This window comes from Jaculus jaculus, chromosome 2 (assembly GCF_020740685.1).
Source record: "Jaculus jaculus isolate mJacJac1 chromosome 2, mJacJac1.mat.Y.cur, whole genome shotgun sequence".
In the NCBI taxonomy this organism is placed as follows: Eukaryota; Metazoa; Chordata; class Mammalia; order Rodentia; family Dipodidae; genus Jaculus; species Jaculus jaculus.
In genome coordinates, this window is record NC_059103.1 from 180179079 (window position 1) to 180199199 (window position 20121).

Genomic DNA, 20121 nt, shown 5'->3' on the forward strand with positions numbered 1-20121 from the left:
AATATGTAAATTATTATTATTATTATTCTTTTTTGGTTTTTCGAGGTAGGGTCTCACTCTGGTCCAGGCTGACCTGGAATTAACTCTGTAGTCTCAGGGTGGCCTTGAACTCATGGCAATCCTCCTACCTCTGCCTCCCGAGTGCTGGGATTAAAGGTGTGCGCCACCACGCCCGGCAATATGTAAATTATTATTTTTGAAAGTATTTTTAAAATTTATGTTATTTATTTTATATATATATATATATATATATATATATACACACACACACACACACACACACACACACATACACATACAGATAGATAGATAGATAGAGAGAGGCAGATAGATAGATGGAGAAAGAATGGGCATGACGGGGCCTTCAGCTACTGCAAACAAATTCCAGACTCATGCACCACCTTCTGCATCTGGCTTATGTGGGTCCAGTGAATTGAATCTGGGTCCTTTGGCTTTGAAGACAAGCACCTTAACTGCTAAGCCATCTATCCAGCCGCGAAAGTATTTTTTCTATGTATTAAGGCTATGTGTTCTTAAATTTGAAAACAGGTTGTAACAGTGGAAAACTGGGAAACAACTAGTGCAATCCAGGAAGTTCAGAAGGTCACAGTTGTCAGCCCCTGTGTGGGAGTGAGTTCATGTTCACATTTCCAGTACCGATTAACCTACGGCATGGAAAAAACTGGTAAGTAATACATAATTAAGGGATATTTTTCTATTTATGTATAGGCATAGCTATAAAATATTTGCTCTAGTTCAGGGCTGCTCTTTGGAAAATAGGATGCTAGAAATAAAACAGAAGAAAAATATATTGTGAAGAGAAGCTTCTGGTGGATTAGCAAATAGAATTAGAGCAAACAACTTTCTGACATAGACCATTGTATTACAAAAATATTCATAAAGGTATCTTGGAAGCACATAAATGTTTTATATACTGGTGACTTAAGGGTATGAGTTCAGAAAATAAGAATCATGTTCATCATCACAAAGAATGAACATGTCATTCAGTTTGTCTTAGTGATAGACCCAGAAAATACTTATTTATTAGTTAATACCAACACATTTCCATATTTGTTAACAGATCCTAGAAGATTAATTTTCCTGTTATCTTGCTTTATGTGGTAAATATTGATGAATAAATGCAGTGTTTATTACATGAGCATATTAAAATAATAAAATATGATTCCCTACCATGTAAAACACTACTTATCAAATTAAGTAGTCAACATTATCATACTTGGATTAGTTTTAGAACACAATAAAATATCTACATTATAACTTATATGTTTCAATTATGGATGCTTTAAAAAGCTATGCACAAGATATCAGCTATAGCTGAAGTTGTCTAGAGAGATTTCATTTCTTCTGTTTTTTTTTTTATTTTTTAATTTGTGTAGTCTGGCTGCCTGCTGATGCTTCCGACTTCATAGTGGAATCAGCTCTAAATGACCTTTGGTCTATAAAACCAGATACAGTCCAAGTAACAAGAACATGGGATCTCCAGAACAATATCTACATGGTCACCTTTTTATCAACTAGAGGTAAGCCTGTCTTCATTTTGTATCTGGTGCATCTCTACTGTGAAAAAATGTTCCATAAAACAACAGAGGAAAAGAATGGGATTCATAACCTTGTTAAATGTCAGGAGAAATGGAAAATCAGTGGTTACTCTTTTCTTGTGGTAATTCAAGTTTTAATTTTAGTTCACAGGATATACAACTCCAATGCATGAAGATGCACAATTTGTACTACATACATACTATCAGTATAATAGTATACTTTAAACATTAGTGAGTATTTTATCCTGTAAATTAAAATTTAACAAATTAGTATTATTCACGAGATGGGAGTCGGGCCAAAATTTGCCTAAAAAGATAACAGTTTGGTCAAAATCAGAGCCAAATCCTCTCTTTGTGTCCTCTATGAACACTTACAAACTCATGAGAATATGAAACTTTCTGGGAAGTCCTGAAGTTAAAAATATAACAACATGTGTTTAATGCAAACCTATTTGATTTCTCCATCATTCAACAAATATTTCAAGTAATATAATTTAACCTCATATTACTATTTTAAGTAAGAACTTTTTATAGATACTGAAGTGAAGTCAAGTTTAGCAATCAACTTCACATGTAGCATGTCATGGACCATTAAGTAAGTCAGAGAGAGAGAGAGAAAGAGAGAGAGAAAGGCAAGTCTTTTGGAAGGAAAATTGCTATTTTCCATGTAATTGAAATATTTTTATGTCTTATTTTATAAAATTGTTCATCTGGTTGAATGGAAGATGGATACTTTCATCATGAATGAAATTCTAAAAATTCTATTAAGGTTGGTTTGTGAAAATACTGGATGAACTTATGGTTATTCTTGTTGATCTATTTATAGATCACAGAGAAATTTTGACACTTTGGCAGTGACCTTAACAAAATGTATCATAAATCAGTATCATAACTAGGTACATTCTAATATTTTATTCAATAAATAATGTAAATGGAATTCCAAAGAGGACAAGGCTTTATTTCTGTCAAAGACTAATTTGATGCAATTTTCTGGAAATCAACTTAGTAGTCTATTGACATCCTCCTATCTGAGCCCTTTGCACTAAAATACTGGCATAGGCTCAAGAGTATGATTTCTGGAATATCCTATTGCCCATTCATCTTTTCTTTCTGTTTTAGTACATCCTTCTATTTATCTTACAATGCTTCCTCTTCAGCCATAGATAGAACTCTTTTTATATATTATATTATATTATATTAATTATTTACTTATTTCTGTGTATGTTTGTATGGGTACATACACTCATGTGTATGCTAAAGGAGTTGTCTGTTCTACCTTTTCTTGCTTCTGCAAGTAGTTTCAGATTCACCTGGCTTTACCTTCCATTGTCATAGATACACTGGGATCACAAACACGTGTGCCATTGTTAGTATGTTGTCTGCTATTTTGATATGGATAAATTTACTAAATGCAAGGATCTCTATCTTTCCCATTCCTCTTCTCTTGTGTTAATGGAACTCCTGATACAGCCAATTTGATTACACTTGGCTGTGTGTGTATGTATATGTACTTGTATGGTTTTGCTGATTGTCTTATTTTCCTAAAATTCTATTTGGTGCTTCACTGCAGGAGACTTTGATCTGCTTAGTTATGAAGTGTTTAATGGGCATAACGTGACACTGGATATCACAGAGAAAACCAAAGGGAAACCTAACATGGAGACATTCACACTGAATTGGGATGGAATTGCTTCTAAGCCCCTTACCCCACAGTCTTCAGAAGCTGAGGTTTGCTCCTGAATTATTACTACTGCTCATTCTCCTCAGTCTCTTAAAGTACTTATTGGCTTTTTACAAACAAAGGAGAAGAGATGCTACTTCCAGAAATCACTTAAAGTTACTTAGCATCTGGCCAACTTGCCAACATTTATATATCATAAACATTCTGTCTCAAAGTGAATATCGTCTACCCATTTTTCTAGAGAAAGCATACCAAAGCCACGACAGCCTTGCTCTGATTTTGTGTATAGACTGTGTACTTCAGTCCACCCAGCTTTTTCCTTCACCAAAAATCCTACATTTCTTCATGTAAAACTCAGAAAGACCTTGAGAGATGGAGTACAGTACAAGTTTTATTGTAAAGTTTAGGTACTTTGTTGTTTTAATAAACAGAAAGTCATCTAAAAGTCAATCTCCTAAAAATATACTTCAAGTAACAGTAATATGTTCTGTCTTGTTTTGACCCACACATACGTACTGAGGGGAGAAGGAAGGAAAGATTCCAAGGACTGAGAAAGAAAATGAAGTTCTTTGACCTATGTCAACAAGACCTGTGTGTTGGGAAGGGAACAGAAACTTGTTGGCTACCTAATTTTGGCAACTATCTGAGAATTTCATTTCTTATTTGTTTGATGATTAAAGATAATACATTTTTTCTCAGCCCTTAATTTTAAACAGCAATAATTTCTTTGTTTTTCCAGAGAAACTAATTTCAATGTTATAGGAGACTGATGTATGCCAATTACTGTTTAATACATAATAGACAATTGGATATAACAATTGTAAAATAAAACTAAAATATCAGTGAACACCAAAGCAATTACATGTTATGTAAAGTTATTTAGGAAACTGTGGATAAAATTATCATGATTATGCCTAACACGGAAACTATCTTGTGAAAGCATGCTGTGAAAGAGACAATTAGTTGAATTAAGAGTCAGATTACCAATGCCTTGACCTCCTGAAAATAAAGCTACTAAAGTATATATTGTTCGCTTAGTTTCAGGCAGCACTGGAAGAAATGGTGAGCACAAGGTGTCCACCAGAAATAGCACATTTTGAAGAAGGATTTCTTGTGAAATACTTCAGAGATTATGAAGCTGATTTTGATGTGGTATGAGACGTTTAATGTACTTTGAAGCTGATTAAATAAGAATTCACATAGACATTTGGAATACTGTGATTTGCATTTTGAACTAGCATTAATTATTTTACTATTCTAAGTTAGATTGCAGAATTAATCTAGCTGTAATATTATTGGTAATGCCTAGTCAAGCATCTTCTCAAGTTACTCCTGTATGAAAGCAGTGTTTCTACCACACATGTATTTACTTAATCAGTCCAAAGTAAGCAAGACAGAGAAAGGCAAAAGCTGCAGTACTTTGTATGTGTGTGTTGTGTTTGTGTGTGTATGTCATGTGAGTAAGGAAACTGGCTACAAAGAGTATAGCTTGTACTGGTAAATATATACTAAGTTACCCTCCTTGCTTTTTGAGTTCACCCTCTGGTCAATTATTACAAGACCTAGTCTCTTATCTTTTTCTTGATAAGATGTAAAAATTTTACTTAATGAATATTACAGGAAAAAATGTTAAAGATGCACTTCTTTTTTATTTATTTTATTTCTTTTTTTATTAGTTTTCTATTCAGCAAAAAAAAAAAAAAAAATACAGGCAGTTTGGTACCATTATTAGGCTCATCCATGACCTACCCCCTCCCCATTGGCCCCTCCTTTTGAGGTATATGGGTCATGCATTGTGGGGTTAGCCCACAATTATTGGTACGATAAATGTCTCTGCATATCATGACCCAAAATGTGGCTCTGACATTCTTTCCTCCCCCTCTTCCACAAAATTTCCCTGAGCCATGTTGGGTTCATTTTTGGTCTGCTTCAGTGATGAGGTGTTGGGGGCCTCTGGGGCTCTGGCTATGTAGTTTGGTAGGAGTTGATTTTTCTCTGTGTTGGTCTCCTTCCCCCTTGTGCTGGTATCTGGTTCATCAGGAAAACAGCCAAATTTTCCTTAGTTTCCACCAGGGCCCTTTTGAGGTATGATGGGGTGGCTCTCTTCTTAGGATCTCCATCTATCTGAAAAAGAGAAGCAGATTCTCCAACGGAGAGTAAGTTAGCACCAGGACAAATGAGATAACCCTTACTTTTTTTTTTTTTTTTTAGAGAATTTAATAGGTGTAGGCCCTCTTGTAGCCCATGATTGATGGTAGCTTGATATTGGAGAGTGGGCTTATGTTTGGATATGGTTCTGCCTTGCTTCCCAGCTCTAGCTATGGGTCTTGTACCACTGAGGGGATCAGTTATCCAAATCAAGAGCAGTTGGTTCCCCACCATGGCTGTGTGCCACTATTGCATTTGTGTGGGCAAAAGATACACTTCTTAATGCTTATTATAAAAACCTAAGGAATCTAGATGGGCACTATTTTTTTTTTTTTCGAGGTAGGGTCTCACTCCTGACTAGGCTGACCTGGAATTAACTATGTAGTCTCAGGGTGGCCTCAAACTCACCGCAATCTTCCCACCTCTGCCTCCCAAGTGCTGGATTTAAAGGTGTGCACCACCATGCCCGGCTTTTTAGATGGGCACCATTTTGAAGTGACACTATAAGAAGATATCTAGAGTCTAGTTATTTAGGTTAGATCTATATTCTAGAAGTAACTGTGGATCTTTAAAGATCTCACACAATACTTAGTGTGAACAGATTTTTTTTAATGAGGAAAAAAATGGAAAATTTCCACACATTGGAAAAATTTCTCAACCTAATAAATATATATTTATCTGAATGCTATGGCATTCTATTTGACTCCTATTCCCTCTCCCATCATGCATTTCTTTTTTTATATATTTTTTTAAATTTTTAATTTATTTATTTATTTGAGAGCGACAGACACAGAGAGAAAGACCGATAGAGGGAGAGAGAGAATGGGCGCGCCAGGGCTTCCAGCCTCTGCAAATGAACTCCAGATGCCTGCGCCCCCTTGTGCATCTGGCTAACGTGGGACCTGGAGAACCGAGCCTCGAACCGGGGTCCTTAGGCTTCACAGGCAAGCGCTTAACCGCTAAGCCATCTCTCCAGCCCCCATTATGCATTTCTATATGTTCCATCTAACCCTATTTGTATTTTCCAATACCAGGCTCTCCCACTTCCCTGATTCTGCTGGTGTGCATATATTTTACCACTTAAAACCTACTGGCACTTTCACTGATTTGAACAACTGTCTATCTTTTTGTAAATTTTTTTTTTGTTGTTCATTTTCATTTATTTATTTGAGAGTGACAGAGAGAGAAAGAGGTAGAGAGAGAGAGAGAGTGAGTGAGAGAGAGAGAGAGAGAGAGAGAATGGACGGGCCAGGGCTTCCAGCCACTGCAAACGAACTCCAGATGCGTGCGCCCCCTTGTGCATCTGGCTAACGTGGGTCCTGGAGAATCGAGCCTCCAACCGGGGTCTTTAGGCTTCACAGGCAGGCACTTAACTGCTAAGCCATCTCTCCAGCCAAACAACTATCTATCTTTGAAGACAACTCATTTTTTGTTAGATAATTTATCTTGATGTTTTTACATGAGTTTGATGCTTGTATTTAAGGTTAATACAAACCTTGATATTTCTTTGTTGTTGTTTCAAACTAGAAATTCCTCCCTCTTGTTGTTTTGTTGCTCAAGGTAGGATCTTGCCCAAGGTAACCTGGAATTCACTATGTAATCTCAGGCTGACTTTGAACTCACAGCACTCCTCTACCTCAACCTCCCAAATGCTGTGATTAAATGCCTGAACTGTGAGAGAGAGAGAGAGAGAGAGAGAGAGAGAGAGAGCACAAAGGGGTGCACCAGGGTCTTTAGTCTCAGTGAATTAACTACAGATGCTTGTGCCAAGTCTGGCTTTACATGGGTATTGGGATGCTAGGTTTGCAGTCCTGAGGTAGCATATCCTCTATTTCTTTCATTCTGCAATCTAAAACCTGGGCACATGGCAAAAGCAACAAAAACTTATAGGAGTTTATATTATTAATTCCTTAAGGCTATTTTATATATTTTATGTTATATTTTACATTTATATTTAAAAGCCTTAAGGTGCTAATAATATAAGAAAAAAAGATAGGATTTGGGAGATTATCACACATGAGCACAACTAATTATATAATTGTGGTTGTGGATGTGAGCATTAGAAAGGAAAAGACAATTAGAGAAAGAACAGTTCAAGTTAAAGTCTTGCAGAAAAAAAAAAAAAAAATGAAGAACTAAGTTGGACCTTAAATAACTTGGCTGGGAATGCTAAGATTAAAGCAAAACAACACATTATGTTTATTACTTGAAGTATTATTCTTTCTTTAGGAACATTCTAATAGAGGGCAGAAGACAGCTGAAACTGATGCGTACTGTGGTCGTTATTCCCTGAAAAACCCAGCTGTTCTTTTTGATTCAGCAGATGTTAAACTAAACAAACTACCATATGGAGACATTTTATTATTTCCTTATAATCAGGTAAGCTCAAGAAAATGATATGCTAATTGAATCTGGAAAACACCTTGGAAATAAAATTTCATGAAATTTTAAGACAAGGAAATGTGCCTGCCATGTTAAATGTCATGTTGGACAGGAAAAGTAGTTCATGTTTTGGCTTTTGTGATTTCTTCCTCTTGTGATTCTCAAAAATAAAAAAAATATATATATGTATATAAATAAAATAAGGGAAGAAAGGGAGGGAAAGTGGGAGGGAGAGAATAAGGGAATAATGGAACATAGAACCTTGTGTTCTTCCTTATAGCTTTATCAAATAATTTTAAAAGGAAATATTTGCATAAATTTTAATTAGATCTAGTAGATAGCTCGCCTTTATAGAAAGTGAATGTTTCCCCTTTTTTGTTGTTGTTGTTATTGTTTGTTTTTTGAGTTAGGGTCTCACTCTAGCCCAGGCTGCCCTGGAATTCATTATATAGTCACAGAGTTGCCTTGAACTCATAGCAATCCTCCTACCTTGTTTCCACTTTTTGAACAAAACTATTTCCAAACAAACAAAGAATTGATCATTAATTGCAAGGTAACTTCAACCTAACTTCCTCTTCAATTACAGCAATTCACTTCCCTAGTGCTCCTAGAGATAACTGGCTGAAATTAGTCATGCCTTTGTGTTTCTGGAGCACATTAGACAGAAATGCTCAATAAACATTTATGTAATTGGATACAATTCATTTGAATTGTTAAAAAACAATGAAACAAATATCATTACTGATTTCTTTCATATTTTTCATGCAGTTTTGTTTAGCCTACAAAGGATTCCTGGCAAATTTTATTGGTCTAAAGTTTAAGTACCAAGACAATGGCAAGATTACTAGAAGTGCAAATACACAATTTGCATACAACTTTGCTTATGGAAACAAGTAAGTGAGTTTCAAAACTTAAGTTATGCTATAATATATAGATTATAAAGACAGGCTTAGGTTTTTTTTTTGTGTGTGTGTGTTGTTTGAGAAAGGGAGGAATCTTGCACACGTTGATCTAACTATTTTTTTTCCTGTTTTTTGTATGTGCTTCCTCACAAAAGTACTTACAGCAGAAAAAAATCTTTATCAAATAGTCTTAGGTTATAAAAAATAAAACCTGACCATATGTCATGGTCATTCTATGGCCATTTTAAACAAAAGAGAATTCACCATTACTTTTATATTGTGTGCTTTGTGTCAGTCAGCTTTGTGTTGCTGGGCAAACACCCAGCCAACAACAGTTCATGGGAGGAATGGGATTTATCACAGGCTTACAAATTCCAGGGGAGCACCATCCATGGCAGAAGAAGCTGGCTGCCTTCCATAGATCCAAGCAAAGAGACACTGTCAAATGACATACAGCTTCCTCAGCAGGGCTCTGCCCATTGAAGACTCAAATTTCAGACCTGAGTCTGTGGGGCCACACATTTAAACTACTACATATTATTAAAGCAAATAATGTTTCTGGCTACTAAGATGACAATAAGAGATCACCTAGTGTACAATATTATTTCTAAACTTTAATCATTGGGGAAAACACATTTCCTACTTAGGAATACATATTAGTAGAGAAAAATACTTTAATGACTATCAGGACAAAGGGTTCTAAAATTGTACTTGCTTTTCTAAAACATGGACGTGTAAATATACAAACACAAATACAAACTGGGTTTGGTGGTGGTGGTGCATGCCTGCTTTTTTGTGGGGGTGCGGATTTTCAAGGTAGGGACTCACACTAGCCCAGGCTGACCTGGAACTCACTGCAGTCTCAGGGTGGCCTTGAACACAAGGTGATCCTCCTACTACTGGCTCCCAAGTGCTGGAATTAAAGGTGTGAGCCACCCAAACCTGATTAGGTGCATGCCTTTAATCCAGCATTGGGATGTAGAGGTAGAAGGATCACCATGAGGTGAGAGAAAGGAGGTAAGTGAATGAGTCTAGAAGTTGCAATTTTGTGACTGTGCCATACCTTCAAATATAAATGAGTTTTCTATATTATGTGTTTTTTTCTATTATTATTTCCTGAGAATTTAAAAATGTTGACTTTTAATTTTTGTACACAAAAATTAATGTAAAATTAGGATAATAAAGGACACAAACCCTTTTTAAAAATATTTTTATTTGGGTGGGAGAGATGGCTTAGTGGTTAAGTGCTCGCTTATGAAACCTAAGGACCCTGGTTCAAGGCTCGATTCCCCAGGACCCACGTTAGCCAGATGCACAAGGGGGCGCACGTGGCTGGAGTTCGTTTGCAGTGGCTGGAGGCCCTGGCGCGCCCATTCTGTCTTCTCTCTCTCTCTCTCTCTCTGTGTCTTTCTCTCTCCGTCTGTCACTCTCAAATAAAAAATAAAACAAAAAAATTTAAAAATGTAATTTTATTTATTTGTTTGCAAGCAGAGAGAGAGAGAGATAGAAGAGAGACAGAGAAAATAGGCACGGTAGGGCCTCTAGTTGCTGCAAGTAGACGGTATATGCATGTGCCACTTTGTGCACCTGGCTTTATTTTGGAACTGGGGAATCAAACTGGAGACATTAAGCTTTGTAGGCAAGTACCTTAACCACTAAGCTATCTCTCCAGCCCCATAAACACTTTTTGTGTTCCAAGGTACTGCCCATGATGTTTGAAGTATAGTTTACATAAAGTTAAATTCTTTCTTTTAAAGTGCATATTTCTGTGTTATAGCAGATGTATATAGGCATGTTACTATCACACTGATAAAGATACAGAGCATTTCTTCAGCACAATTAGAATTTTTTTCTTTCATATGAAAGTTGTTCCACAAAAGTTATTATGGCCCTAGTTCTGATCTCAGAAAGATTTCTTTTCCATTTTTTGTCATAACTGCATCAAATCCTCCTATGTATAGATTCATACAGTTTGCACCATGTTTTAATACATGTTTTTTAACTTTTCATCACTTTATCATATGGAGAATAGTATTCTATTCAGCCATAAGTCTGGATCTCTAATGACTCAGAACTATCACATTTGAAGCCAGAGTGAAGAGAAGGCATGATGTCCTCTTGATACTCATATGGAGGGACACAGAAAATGCCTCAAAATCAGGATAAAAACCCAGTGCTAATAAAAAAATAAGACAAAATAGAAGAATTTCATTTTTACTTTTTATTTTTTGTTTTTTTCTAAGAAGAGTTTCACTGTAGCCCACGCTGACCTGGAATTCACTATGTAGTCTCATGTTTGTCTTGAATTCCCAGAAATCCTCCTTCCTCTGAGTGCTGAGATTAAAGGCGTGCACCACCATGCCCAGCTAGAAGGTTGTTTTTTTTTTTTTAAATCAAGATGACAATTACATGAGGAAAAGTCTTGATCTATTATTATATAATCCTAACAGATTCTTAGACTCTAGGTGAGGATTTTCAAGGAAGAAACTGCTGCCTTACTCTACAGTTCAGGTATCTTGCTTTCTACATCATCCTAACACTGGTTTCAAAATGTAGCAGCCGCCTTCAAGTTTGTACCAGAAATGAGTAGATCCTAAAAAAAATATGTTTGGATGGGATGAGAACCTTATTTGTTAAAAGTTTCTAAAAGACAGCTGAATCCCTCATGGGCTGGGCCAAAGAGTGAAGTGGGAGACAGTGAGGGTGGTGCCCTGGAGTTCTAGTCAGTTGGAGCTTCATGAGGAGGGAGCAAGATGTGCACACTGGGACAATGACAAGAGATGGCAAGAGAGTAGAGCACGTCAAAGCCAGAGCTGTGTGAGTAAGACACAGATATCTGAGATATAATCCTTCCTGTGTGGCTGGCAAAAAAATTCATGATTTTTAAGATTTACCAAGTTCCAGGAAAAGTGGAATGACATCTTAGGGAAAGAAAAGAAGCCATGGTCTTTAGTTTGCATGTATACACATATACATGTAAACCACTGAATTTGTGGACCTAGTGCCCTTCAGACACTATAATCAATGGTTACAGTTAGGAGGACTGTGGAGCAAGTGTATATATAGCTATCAGAATGTCTAGCCAGGAGGGCAGAAGCACAGTAAAACTGGAGGTATCAAGTACATCTTTGTCAGGGAGAACAACCTTTGATTAAAACACATGAAATGAGGAACTTAAGATAATTCTTAATTAAACATTAGAAATTTAATAATTTATGTCTTGTCTCAGAAAAAATTCTATAAGTGCTTCCATAGAATGAGCCAAAAGAAAAACTCCTAGTTTACCAGACAGAAAGGTCATTGGATACTGAAATTAGTACATGATGGGGCAGAGCTTTGCAAAGAGCCTGGTCTCTGTGAGGTTGTGAGAAGCTGTTCTATGTGTGAAAGGAATGGGGCACTCTTGGGTTGTTATTTTTTAATGAGTACTTAAAATAAGCAGCCAAACTTACTTTGTCTTTAGCAAAAAAGTAAGCAAATATTTAACAAATGTACTCTGTCCCTGACCTTTCCCAGGTTGTCCACTGAGGGCATTTGAACAAATAGTCTATGACTTCTATGTGTCAAGTTTGACATTTTAAACTTATTCTTTACAGTTTTTGTTTCCACTGCAGCTAAAGATGATAGAGAAGGAGGGGAAAGAGAGAAAGAGAGAGAGAGAGCAAGAACACTACTATTGAAAAACAGGGATTTATCCCCCAGTGCACTATGTATATATTAAACCATTATACACTTCAATTGACTGTGAAAATTTGTGACCAGAGTTAGATCCTGGAACAAATGAAATGAGTGCGAATAATTTTGGAGAATTTTGGACTCAAGAGGAGCAGCACTGCCCTTCCTGATAGTCCCTGGCCAGAGCATAAGCAAAGTCAGGGCTCAAGGCAGACCCACCCATGTCAGCTGGTGAGGAGCTGGGCAAGTTGTACCTATGGCTTCCTAAAATATTTGCCATAGGGCATGGATGATCTCTTGGGAGTTCAGTATGAATCAGAGATCCTTCTTGAAGGTGCACCTGAAGGTGTATTTCCTACAGTAATTCTCTGCATGCCGTGGACAGTGGGATCACCGCATTCTCCCATGCTAGTCATTTGGGATAATTACTGTGGCAGGTCTCCTCTTTTAGCAATTTATCTTTGCAGTCATTTAAAGATATATCTTGGGCTGGAGAGGGCTTAGCGGTTAAGCGCTTGCCTGTGAAGCCTAAGGACCCCGGTTCGAGGCTCGGTTCCCCAGGTCCCACGTTAGCCAGATGCACAAGGGGCACACACATCTGGAGTTCGTTTGCAGAGGCTGGAAGCCCTGGCACTCCCATTCTCTCTTTCTCCCTCTATCTGTCTTTCTCTCTGTGTCTGTCGCTCTCAAATAAAATTAAAAAAAAAAAAAAAAAGATGTATCTTACTTGATGGAACTCTTTTTTTTTTTTTTTTTTTACCATTGCGGGGCTCCTTCCCGGGCAGGTAGGTAGTGCTGAGGGAAGGACCAGGCCTGCTGGTTCCTCCCTGGGGGTTGAGGAGGATGATGAGCATTGGACGACTCAGAAACCTCTCCTGGCCACCGGAGAAAAACCACACTGAGTCGGGAGTCTTTTCCACGCAGGAACTCACAGAAACAACTGTCTTTATTACTCTGAGCAGTTGCCTATATCATGTTGGGGACGAAGGCAGAGATTTTAGGACAGGGAAAGAGGTAAGGGCCAATAGTAAACTGTAACTATTGAAATGGTAATTACAATTGCCGCGTAGAGGTGGCAGGCCAGGAGCCATTAGGCGCCTTGCTGAGTGCTAGCTGGCCAGAGACAGGTTGCCAAACTTTAGCTAGACTCAGGAAGTTCCACTGGGCCTCACGCCTGGGCCTTTCAGAGCCCACAACTATAAGCTCCTAAATGGCATAAGACCTCTAAACAAGAATTCATTAATTTTAAAAATGTGGAGTTCTATCATGAAAACTATGACCGCCCAGACAAAAATCTCTTGTGCTCCTGGCAAGTGTTTCTGGATCTGCTCCTATGCAGTCTGGACAGTCCTGCGGGCATAGATGTACTGGTTTTCGGAGTGTATTTCCAGTCCAGGGTCATTTCCCTCAAGAATTGTTATATAATTTTCCAAAGAGCCATGTTTGTTGTAAGAGTTTCATAGTTCAAAACTGAACTTTTCAAAAGTCTTTTGAATAGATAGGACTTGGGACTTGGGGCTGTGGAGACGGCTCAGTGGATAAAAGGATCTTTTTGTGCTGCTGGCCTGGGGTTCAATACCCCAGGGCCAAAATAAAGCTGGACGTGATCCATGATCCCCACATGCCTATGGCAAGGGGGTGTGATGGGATGATGGGGGTGGAGCCAGGAGGATTCAAGTCTTGCAAGTTCGTTTACAGTGTGGCAGTTCATTTGGTGTGGCAAGAGACCCTTGAGACAGAAGGTGAAGCACAGACACACCAAAGTTGTCCTGTGCCTTCGTATGTGTGCTTTGGCTGGCATGTGTGCCCAAACACACATGCACACACACAAATAAAAACATAAATAAATTTGAAAAAATAAATAGGACAATAGAATACTCTAGCCACAAAACAGTTATCTTATTTAAGATACTAAATTTTCTGAGTGGTAATTCTTAAAACATTAGAATTATAGACTTAGTGACAACATTTTACTTTAAAGCCCAAAATATTGTCTTTAAGTACTATAACTTCGTCTAACTAGACATGTCATAGACTAGTACATGCAGCCTAAACACTGATTTACTAGAGATGGATCCAGTAGAGAACATGAATCATGAAGAAAATGAGACCAGAAAGTGTCCAGGTCCTTATAGTAGTCAGTTAATAAATCCAGTGGCAACTGATGTGGAGATTATTGTTGAACTGGAGTTACTTGAAAGCAGTATTCATCTATTTGTTGTTACTGTCATAGCTGACTTGCCTAATTGTAATGTATGAGATTCCAATGCAGTTAGTATTTAATGGAAAAAATCTGAATATCAGTTTTACATTTAAAGTATTTTTTCCCACTGTGAATATCTCGGAATAACTTGACACCACTTTGCTGCTTATAATAATGGGAAATGCTACTTTGCTGAGCTCTTGTGGAAGTGCTATTAAGCTGCAATTTTGCTACTTAGCATTGAATAGAACTTATGCTTCTTTTAAAAAGCAACTTCGAGACTTCCGGTTAAGATGGCGGCGTAGGTACCACGCCAAAGCAGCCTAAGGGAGAAAAAGACCAAAAAAACTCAGCAAAATACACACTTTTACTAAAAAGTGAGGTGTATAGGAAATTGAAGCGGCAGCAGAGAAGTAGAAGAGTTCCAGAGCATACTGAGCCTGCACAGGCGGGAAAAGCGGCTCCAGCAGCTCGGCCACCAACTGCCGCGGCCGCGGCGCAGCAGAAAGCCGCCAGACTCAGCTCGAGCCTCAGGAAAAGCCAGGTGTGGGATTTTCCCTTCACACCACACTCTCCGCAACTCGGGAAACGTGAGGGGAGAGCGGCAGTGAGCAATGGAGGAGCAGACCGCGAGGTAGAAGAACGCGTGGAGCAGCGAGAGAACCAGAGCAGCTGCGGCTCCCTTCCCTCCCCCACCGCCTGAGCCCAGGTCCGGCGAACAGAGCAGCGGCCCGGGACCTGGCCACGCCAACTTGGGCTGACAGTGGGACCCAAGCAGGAGCAGAGTTCGGCAGCAACATCAGCGGCTCCAGCACCGGTAACAGCGGCCCCAGCAGCAGCAGACCCAGGAGTGGCAGCAGTGGCAGACTTGGCAGCAGCAGCTTCAGGGGGAGCAGCGACAGTGGACACAGCAGCAGCAGAGGCAGCAGCAGCAGCTCGGTTTGCCCCGCAGGAAAAGCAAGTGCCCAGCTCCAGAAATCAGAACAGCAGCCCAACGACCCAGGCAGCAACTTGACTGAGACCAAAATCATCCAAGGTAACTGGGATTGCACCAGGGAAGGGTCTCACTTGGTTGCAAGCTGACTTGGATCCCTCAACAGACCAGAAATCTTAACCTCTTTGTTGATAGAAGATCTGGTCGTTATAATAACTACTCTTGCATACATACTCGGGGCTGTTTTTGATTGAATGTGTACAGTGTTTAGTTAAATTTTAGAATCTACCTGTAGTTTATTCCACTCAGCCTGCTTGAATACTCCTATAGCAGGGAAACTCAACCCCTAAGAACATCTTTGTAGATACTCTGAGAGTCTTAAGAGCCACACCTAACACCTTAAGCTCCTACTCTGAAAATATAAAACATCAAATCAATTGATACAGCTAAGAATACACAGCTAGCTAGAAAATCCAAGCATTAACTTAATCCAAGATGCAAAAATATATATATTATAACACAAGAAACACTAAAAAGCAAGACGATATAAATCCACCTAAAAGTATTAATGCATCAGAAATGTCCTCCAGTGAGAAATAGTTAGAGGAAATGCCTGAGAAAGAGTTCAAAAGAATGATTATAAATATGTTCAAAGAAGTCAAAGAACACATCAAAACAAACAAAGAAGAAATCAAAGAGGAAATCAAAGGAATCAAAGAAGATGCAGGACATCAATTTAATGAAATAAAGAAGGCAACACAAGACATAAATAAGGAAATAGAAATAATAAAGAAAAACCAGTCAGAATTACTAGCAATGAAGAACACAGTTAATGAAATAAAAAACTCTGTAGAAAATCTCACCAGTAGGATGGATGAGGGAGAGGACAGAATATGTAAGCTAGAAGACCAGGTGGCAGACCTAATGCAGTCCAACAATGAGAAAGACAAACTTATAGCAAAGTATGAGTGGGAATTTCAAGATATTCGGGACACTATGAAAAGATCCAATATAAGAATTCAGGGTATAGAAGAAGAAGAAGAACTCCACTCCAGAGGCATAGTAGGCGTCTTCAACAAAATCATAGAAGAAAATTTCCCCCAAATTGGGAAAGAGGTGCCAATGCAGATACAGGAAGCCTTTAGAACCCCAGCCAGACAAAACCCAGAAAGAACCTCTCCTCGCCATATTATAATCAAACTTCCAAACACACACACCAAAGAAAAAATATTGAAAGCAGTTAGAGAGAAAAATCAAGTTACCTACAAAAGCAAGCCCATCAGGATTACAGCAGATTATACAACACAAACTTTTAAAGCCAGAAGGGCTTGGAGTGTATATTCCAAGTTCTGAAAGATAACAACTGTCAACCAAGGTTACTTTATCCTGCAAAGTTATCCATTCAAATAGATGGAGAAATAAAGACATTCCATGACAAAAGCAGGTTAAAAGAGTATTGGAAGACAAAACCAGCTCTACAGAAAATACTTGATAGAATCCTCCATGCTGAAGAAAAGGAAAAGCATACATATAAGGAACCTAGAAAAAACAAGCAATACTCAAATACTAGTTAACAGAAGAGAGCACAGGTAGAACCAGAAACACACACACACACACACACAAATGGCAAACAAAAATACACACCTTTCAATAATATCTCTTAATATCAACGGCCTCAATGCCCCAACGAAAAGACATAGATTTGCAGACTGGGTTAAAAAGCAGGATCCTACAATTTGTTGTCTCCAAGAAACTCACCCTTCTACAAAGGATAGACACTATCTTAGGGTGAAAGGTTGGAAGACGGTGTTTCAAGCAAATGGGCCTAGAAAACAAGCAGGAGTTGCTATCCTAATATCAGACAGGGTAGACTTTAGTCCGACGTTAGTCAAGAAAGATAAGGAAGGTCACTTTATATTGACTAAGGGCACACTCCAACAGGAGGACAATACAATCCTAAACATATATGCACCTAACATGGGGGCTCCCAAATTCGTCAAACAAACACTATTAGAACTAAGGTCACAGATAACACCAAACACAGTGGTGGTGGGTGACTTAAACACCCCACTCTCATCAATTGACAGGTCATCCCAGGAAAGAATAAACAGAGAGGCATCTGGACTAAATGAGGTCATAGAAGGAATGGACTTAACAGATATATACAGGACATTTCATCCAAAGGCTACAGAATATACATTCTTTTCAGCAGCACATGGAACATTCTCTAAAATAGACCATATATTAGGTCACAAAGCAAATCTTAACAAATTCAGGAAAATTGAAATAATTCCTTGCATTCTATCTGACCACAATGGAATTAAACTACAAATCAGTAGCAAGAACGGCTATAGAGCATACACAAAATCATGGAAACTAAACAATACACTACTAAATGATGAATGGGTCAATGAAGAAATCAAAAAGGAAATCAAAAAATTTATAGAGTCAAATGATAATGAGAACACAACATACCAAAATCTCTGGGACACAATGAAAGCAGTTCTAAGAGGTAAATTTATAGCCTTAAGTGCCTATATTAAGAAATTAGAAAGGTCGCAAGTAAATGACCTAATGCTTCGCCTTAAAGCCTTGGATAAAGAAGAACAAGGCAAACCAAAAATCAGTAGATTTTACGAATGGCATATAAGCATCTAAAAAAATGTTCTACGTCACTAGTCATCAGGGAAATGCAGATTAAAACTACATTGAGATTCCATCTCACTCCTGTCAGATTGGCCACCATCATGAAAACAAATGATCCTAAATGTTGGCGGGGATGTGGAAAAAAAGGAACCCTTCTGCACTGCTGGTGGGAATGCAATCTGGTCCAGCCATTGTGGAAAACCGTGTGGATGTTCCTAAAACAGCTAGAGATTGAACTACCATATGACCCAGCTATAGCACTCCTAGGCATATATCCAAAGGACGCATCTCATTTCCTTAGAAGTACGTGCTCAACCATGTTTATTGCTGCTCAATTTATAATAGCTGGGAAATGGAACCAGCCTAGATGTCCCTCAACAGATGAGTGGATAATGAAGATGTGGCACATTTATACAATGGAGTTCTACTCAGCGATAAAGAAAAATGAAGTTATGAAATTTGCAGAAAAATGGATGGACCTGGAAATTATTATACTAAGTGAGGTAACCCAGGCCCAGAAAGCCAAGTGCCACATGTTCTCTCTCATATGTGGATCCTAGCTACAGATGACTGGGCTTCTGCGTGAGAATGAAAATACTTAGTAGCAGAGGCCAGTAAGTTAAAAAGGAGACATAAAGGGTAGAGAAAGGAAGGGAGGAGGCTACTTAATAGGTTGATATTGTATATATGTAATTACAATAATTGTAATGGGGAGGTAATATGATGGAGAATGGAATTTTAAATGGGAAAGTGTGGGGGTGGGGAGGGAGGGAATTACCATGGGATATATTTTATAATCATGGAAAATGTTAATAAAAATTATAAAAAAAAGCAACTTCGAAATTTTTCATTATGTATACTCATTATAATGGCACTGCACATAAGGGCATTTTCACACGAGTATAAAGTGTATGTTGATTGTAATCCCTTTCATGTCCTTTCCTCACCTTCCTGTTCCTTACCCTCACTTCTGTCCCCCTTTCCAAAGGGACCCTCCTCTTTGGGCATACCAGTTATCCTCAAGTGCATTGTGTAGACCACATATTCTGTATCCATTCCTCTGTTGTTTGGCCCATAGGGTGATGTCTAGATACTCTCTGCTGTAAATAGTGCTGCACTAAGCATTGATGCACAAGTATCTCTATGATATGTTGGCTTGGAGTCTTTTGGGTCAATACCCAGGAGGTTCATAGCTGGGCCATATTGTAGATGTGTTTTATGGGGCTTTGTGTTCTCTAAATATTTTATTTATTTTCAATGAAAGAAAGAGAAAGGGAGAAAGGGGGGAGGAGAAGGATGAAATGGGCCTGCTAGGGCCTCCTGCCACTGCAAACAAATTCCAGAGGCATGTGCCACTTTGTGCATCTGGCTGTATGTGGATACTGAATAATCGAACACAGGCCATCAGACTTTGCAAGCATGTGTCTTTAGCCACAGGGCCATTTCTCTAGCTCCTATTTTCAGTTTTTTGAGAGAGCATCCATACTGATTTCTATAGTGGCTGGAATAGTTTGCATTCCCCAGAAATATGTAAGGGTTCCACATTGTTTATATCCTAATCAAAATTTGTCATTACTTTTTTATTTTTTCATTTTTTTTCAGTTTTTATACTTTTATTTATTTATTTGAGAGAGAGAAAGAGACAAAGAGAGGGAAAGAGAGAATGGGCATGCCAGAGCCTCCAGCCACTGAAAATGAACTCCAGACATGTGTGCCCCTTGTGCATCTGGCTTACATGGTTCCTAGGGAATCAAACCTTTGGCTTTGCTGGCAAATGCCTTAACCACTAAGCCATCTCTCCAGCTGACTTTTTTTTTTTTTTAATGAACATTCTGACTGGGAAGAAATGAAATTTCAATGTACTTCTTTTTTAAATTGTATTTATTTATTTGCAAGGAGAGAAAGCAGAGAGAGAGAGAGAGAGAGAGAGAGGGAGAGAGAGAGAGAGAGAGAGAGAGAGGGAGGGAGAGAGAGAATGGACATACCAGGTC

The 20121-nt window shown here is 38.4% G+C and overlaps 1 protein-coding gene across 1 annotated transcript in view; it reads left to right on the forward strand.

Moving 5' to 3' along the window:
- The window catches only part of Pkhd1l1 (PKHD1 like 1), a 196807-nt gene that overhangs the window by 50789 nt on the left and 125897 nt on the right, over positions 1-20121 (forward strand). Inside the window, exons 16-21 of the mRNA XM_045144474.1 lie at positions 550-685; positions 1398-1541; positions 3130-3287; positions 4279-4392; positions 7618-7767; positions 8539-8663. Of these exons, the coding sequence (XP_045000409.1) occupies positions 550-685; positions 1398-1541; positions 3130-3287; positions 4279-4392; positions 7618-7767; positions 8539-8663 (827 nt within the window). The remainder of the gene's footprint in view (positions 1-549; positions 686-1397; positions 1542-3129; positions 3288-4278; positions 4393-7617; positions 7768-8538; positions 8664-20121) is intronic.